The sequence below is a fragment of the Austrofundulus limnaeus genome, unplaced genomic scaffold (assembly GCF_001266775.1).
Source record: "Austrofundulus limnaeus strain Quisiro unplaced genomic scaffold, Austrofundulus_limnaeus-1.0 Scaffold1752, whole genome shotgun sequence".
Taxonomy (NCBI): Eukaryota; Metazoa; Chordata; class Actinopteri; order Cyprinodontiformes; family Rivulidae; genus Austrofundulus; species Austrofundulus limnaeus.
In genome coordinates, this window is record NW_013954154.1 from 44,526 (window position 1) to 49,855 (window position 5,330).

Consider the following 5,330-nt stretch of genomic DNA (forward strand, 5'->3'; position numbering starts at 1 on the left):
TTACAGAATGTGTGTAACAGTGTGTGTTACAGAATGTGTGTAACAGAGTGTGTGTTACAGAATGTAACAGTGTGTGTAACAGAGTGTTTGTTACAGAATGTGTGTAACAGAGTGTGTTACAGAATGTAACAGAGTGTGTGTAACAGAGTGTGTGTTACAGAATGTAACAGAGTGTGTGTAACACAATGTGTGTGTTTGTGTAACACAATGTGTATCACAAGTTGTTTTTTTCTGTCTTCCTGTGGACCTCCTGATCATTTATTTGAACCCATGAAAAAAACAAACTGTAGCCGGAGGTCTGGTCACATGTCTGAGAGACAAGACAGAGTAGAAGACGTCCACAGAGGACACTGATGGAGACAGGGGTCCACAGAGGACACTGATGGAGACAGGGGTCCACAGAGGACACTGATGGAGACAGGGGTCCTGAAGGACAGAGGACACTGATGGAGACAGGGGTCCACAGAGGACACTGATGGAGACAGGGGTCTCACCTGGTCCAGACTGAGGTCTCGTTTAGTCCGGCCCACCTGCACCATGACACTTCCTGCTGTAGCTCCTTCCAACATGGCCGACAGAAACCCTCCTGTCAGATCTGAGCAGTCCAGAACCCCTGACCCAGCAGAGTCCAGACTGCTCCAGGATCTGAGTGAACTGGACCCAGGTCCTCTGGAGGTTTTCCTGTCAGAACCAGTACCAGGAGTTCTGGTTCTGGTCCCCTCAGGTCTGGAGACTCAGTGAAACTCAGACCCTCAGGAGGTTCTGTCTGACTCCACCTTAAACCCATCATGGAGTCACAGCAGCGTTAAAGTCCTCATCAGAACCGGCGCCGCTCGCTCCGGGCCGGGCCCTAATGATGCTTAATGGGGCCTCCTGTGCTGGATCAGAACCTCAGGACCGGTTCCTAATGACACGCAGTGGGCTCGTTAGAGGACCTGGTTATTATTAGATACTTAGACTCATTAAGCTCCAAACGATTATTACACAGAACCAGAACCTGGACCCGGGTTCTGACTGAGACCAAATCACTTTTACACATTAAGTCCTGTTGATGACATCACAGCTGGACCGGTTCTGAAGAACCTTCCAAACAAAACCATGAAAACCAAGACCTCAGAGCCAGAACAAGGACTCGGTAAAACCTGGATGGGTTCTGACCCAGAACTGGACCCAGAACTGGACCCAGAACTGGACCCAGACGACAGAATCAGTTAAAATCATTTTATTTACACTCAGCAGAACCTTGGTCACAGAAAAGATTTAAAATCACTTTATTTACAGGATAAAACATCAGAACTGGACTCTGGACCGGGTCCAGGGTCCAGGGTCCAGAGGTCGGTCCTCAGTGGTCCAGGAAGTTAAAGATGCTCCTCTGGGAGTTCTGGGTCTCCCTGCAGATCCTCTTAGCTGCTGGACTCACCGCTCCAACCGGACCCCTCCTCTTCCTCACCTGAGGGGCACACCAGGACATGGATCAGAACCAGGAGGGTCTCCAGGACCCAGGACCCTGGTTCTGATAATTACAGATCAGCAGGTCCGATGTCTCAGTTTGAGGCTCAGGGACCACTGGTGGTCCAACAGCGCCCCCTGCTGCTGTGACCCGGTTTCATGAACCTGCAGAACCGGTCTAGTTCTGACGAGTCCAAACTGTGACCCACCTGGTTCTGAGCGCCGTCTGACCCACCACAGACCTTCTCCGGGGACAGAGTCTGGAACAGGAAGCCCCGGCTGCTCCGGGGGGCCAGGAGGTTCCCCTCTGAGACGGAGGCCAGTTTCTGCAGGACCGACTGAGGCTGGCTCAGCAGAGAACCCCTCCGGACCTGGAACAGAACCGGCACACTCAGACCGGACCTGGACTCAGCTGAACCCAAGACAAAGCAGTCCTGGAGTTCTGGGACTCACCTGCTGAGGCTGAGGCGGTTTCTGAAAGGGGTTCAGAGCTGAGGGGGTCTTCTGGTCCGGTGGTGGTCCTGCAGGTTCTGGACCTTTCCTCTGCAGGGTCCTGCTGGTCACCTTCATGGCCAGCTTCATGAACTGACTGTCCTCGTCTCCAAACCTCTCATCATCTGGATCTGGATCAGCTCCGGTCCTGGACCTCTGCTCAGACTGAGACCAGAACACGAGTCAGACCCTTACAGCTGCCGTAGAGACCCACAGGGACCCACAGAGACCCACAGGGACCCACAGAGACCCACAGGGACTCACAGAGACCCACAGGGACCCACAGAGACCCACAGAGACCCACAGGGACTCACAGAGACCCACAGGGACCCACATGGACTGCAGGGACCCACAAAGACCCACAGAGACCCACAGGGACTGCAGGGACCCACAGAGACCCACAGGGACTGCAGGGACCCACAGAGACCCACAGGGACTGCAGGGACCCACAGAGACCCACAGGGACCCACAGAGACCGCAGGGACCCACAGAGACCCACAGAGACCCACAGGGACCCACAGAGACCGCAGGGACCCACAGAGACCCACAGAGACCCACAAGGACTGCAGGGACCCACAGAGACCCACAGGGACTGCAGGGACCCACAGGGACCCACAGAGACCCACAGAGACCGCAGGGACCCACAGAGACCGCAGGGACCCACAGAGACCCACAGGGACCCACAGAGACCACAGACCTGCTCTCGGAGCCACTGCTCTCTCTCCAGTCTCTCTTTCCTCCTCTGGACCTCAGCTGGGTCCACATCCTCTTCCTCGCCCTCCTCCTCTCCTTCTGGTCCGGTCCGGTCCACGTTGAAGCCGTCGTCTGGAGGAGAGGAAACCGTTTCAACAGAGACCAGGATCAGGGTTCTTATGGTTCACTAAAACTAAAACTAATTCAAAACTAAAGTAAAACTGACTAAATAACAAACTGAAATAAATAAAAACTAAGAAAATAAATAAATAAATAATAAAAACTGAAGTTTTGGAAAAAAAAGTCATAATGAAATAAAACTAAAGTATTATAAGCTTGACCAGGACTCTGGACTGGTTTGGACCAGGACTCTGGACTGGTTTTAACCAGGACTCTGGACTGGTTCCTCAGCTCACCCATGTGTTTCCAGCGGAAGCGTCGAGCTCGACCCGGTCCGTCTGAGTGCAGGTCTCCATCAGCCAGGTAGCGCTCCTGGTACAGCCTCAGGCGCCGCTTGTCTTCGTCCAGAACCTGCTTCCTGTTCCGAGACAGAAGGACACGTTAGAACCTGGACCTGCAGGTCCACCTGGGTCAGGTGTTCCATCACTCACATGTGAATCCGGTTCACTTGGTTCTGCAGTTCTTCATCAGAGGGGAGGTCCTCCAGGAGCTCCTCTTCCTCGTACTCACTCCCCCCGCCACCATCCTCATCATCACTGCCCACATCACTGCCAGAGAGCTCCGCCTCCGAGTCCACGTAGTCCAGCAGAGTCCTGCAGGACCAACCAGACTCTGTTAGGGGGTCCAGGACTCAGTTAGGGGGAGTCCAGGACTCAGTTAGGGGGGTCCAGGACTCAGTTAGGGGGGTCCAGGACTCAGTTAGGGGGGTCCAGGACTCAGTTAGGGGGGTCCAGGACTCAGTTAGGGGGTCCAGGACTCAGTTAGGGGGTCCAGGACTCAGAGGGTTTTGATGTTAAACTGAAATGTTTTTCTTACATTTTCTTCTTGACTTGAGGAGCAAAAACAGCCTCCATCTCCTCCTCCTCCACATCATTGTTCTCCTCCTGCTCCTCCTCCTCCTGCTGCTCCTCCTCCTCCTGCTGCTCCTCCTCCTCCTCCTCCTCCTCCTCCTGACAGAAAGATCCAGGTTTAGTGTTTGAAACATCTCAAAGTGTCTCTAAACCTGAAGAAACTGATGTTTTTTACCTGCTCACTTCCAATGTCTGACAGAAGGTGGAACTCACAGTCCTCCTCCTCCTGCTGCTCCTCCTCCTGCTGCTGCTCCTCCTCCTGCTCCTCAGTTCTGTAAAACACCAGGAGGTGAAAACCTGGACCGTGTCTTTAACCCGGAGCAGGTCCATGTCTGATGTTTGACTTTACCTTGGTCCAGCTGCTGCAGCACCTGAAACCAGAACAAGAACATCCATTAGAACTGGACCAGAACCCAGAAGGTCCTGACCCGGTCCAGTCTACTTCCTGGTAAATTAGTTTTAAAGATGTGCAGACAGATCCATGTCCACGGGGACAAAAGGACACCCTGGTGTCTCACCTGGACTGGAGAACTTTCCCAGCAGCTGGTCCATGGTGTTCTCAGCTCCTTCCTCCGGACCCTGACCCCCCACCTCCTCCTCCTCCTCCTCCTCCTTGGTCTGCGTCGGAGGAAACGCTCCTGAACACAACCCGAGTAGCTCTTCCTCCTGAGATGCTGCGAGGCCGCCGCCCCCTCCCGTCCCGAAGCCCCCCGAGCACAGCCCCAGCAGCTCCCCCATGTTGGCGTCCATGGCGTTCTCGTCCAGGCTGTCCAGGACCAGCTGTCTCTTGTGGGAGGGGGGCGCTCCGGGCCGAGGACCCACGTTCAGGAACCCGTCTGCGTCCAGGAGCTGCGAGTGGGCGTCGTCCTCCAGGGAGAACCGCCCCTGGGAGTCCCCGCCCAGTCCGGGACCAGAGGCTGCTTCTTCCAGGGGTCCTGAGTCAGCTCCGGGGGACGGAGGAGCGTACAGGTCCTGGGAGTCCTCCACGGGGAGACACAGGGACCGCTCCGAGAGACGTCCTGAACTCTGCAGGTGACAACAGGTTGTTTACAGGAAGTTCCTCCTCTAAAGGTTCATGTCCCAACAGGTCCAGGTGACTCACCTTGGAGGCGGAGCCAAGGAAGCTGGGCCTGAAGAAGCATGGTGAAGGTGAGCGGAAGGCAGAGAAGTTGGACACGCCCCTTCCTGTGGAGCGCTGGTTGTTGATAGGCTGGTAGGAGGTGATCATGGACCCAACCAGCTCAAAGCTGTTGTCCTTCATCAGGGACAGGGAGTCTTCCTCCTCTGGAGACAATCAGAGTCACAAAGACCTGAGGGTCCACCAGAACCAGAACCCCTCTAATCTGACCTTCACTCACCTGTCTTACTGCTGCCGTCCAGTCCAGGTGGTCCGGACTTCCTCACGCCGTCCCTGAAACACAGGACACCTTCAGAGAATGAGTTAATGCTGAGTCAGCGTGTCTTCAGAACAAGTTATTAATGCTGAGTCAGCGTGTCTTCAGAACAAGTTATTAATGCTGAGTCAGCGTGTCTTCAGTGAACGAGTTATTAATGCTGAGTCAGCGTGTCTTCAGTGAACGAGTTATTAATGCTGAGTCAGCGTGTCTTCAGTGAACGAGTTATTAATGCTGAGTCAGCGTGTCTTCAGAGAATGAGTTAATGCCG

General features: G+C 54.4%; 1 protein-coding gene across 1 annotated transcript in view; it reads right to left on the minus strand.

Annotated features, from left to right (window-relative positions):
- Positions 1-1,207: 1,207 nt before the first annotated feature.
- clspn (claspin) overlaps positions 1,208-5,330 on the minus strand; it is a 7,997-nt gene continuing 3,874 nt past the window's right edge. Inside the window, exons 8-19 of the mRNA XM_014033478.1 lie at positions 5,024-5,112; positions 4,768-4,949; positions 4,184-4,691; positions 4,015-4,066; positions 3,841-3,937; positions 3,631-3,764; positions 3,246-3,407; positions 3,051-3,172; positions 2,639-2,766; positions 1,903-2,106; positions 1,659-1,820; positions 1,208-1,450 (exon numbers count right to left, since the gene is read on the minus strand). Of these exons, the coding sequence (XP_013888932.1) occupies positions 1,343-1,450; positions 1,659-1,820; positions 1,903-2,106; positions 2,639-2,766; positions 3,051-3,172; positions 3,246-3,407; positions 3,631-3,764; positions 3,841-3,937; positions 4,015-4,066; positions 4,184-4,691; positions 4,768-4,949; positions 5,024-5,112 (1,948 nt within the window). The 3' untranslated portion in view covers positions 1,208-1,342. The remainder of the gene's footprint in view (positions 1,451-1,658; positions 1,821-1,902; positions 2,107-2,638; positions 2,767-3,050; positions 3,173-3,245; positions 3,408-3,630; positions 3,765-3,840; positions 3,938-4,014; positions 4,067-4,183; positions 4,692-4,767; positions 4,950-5,023; positions 5,113-5,330) is intronic.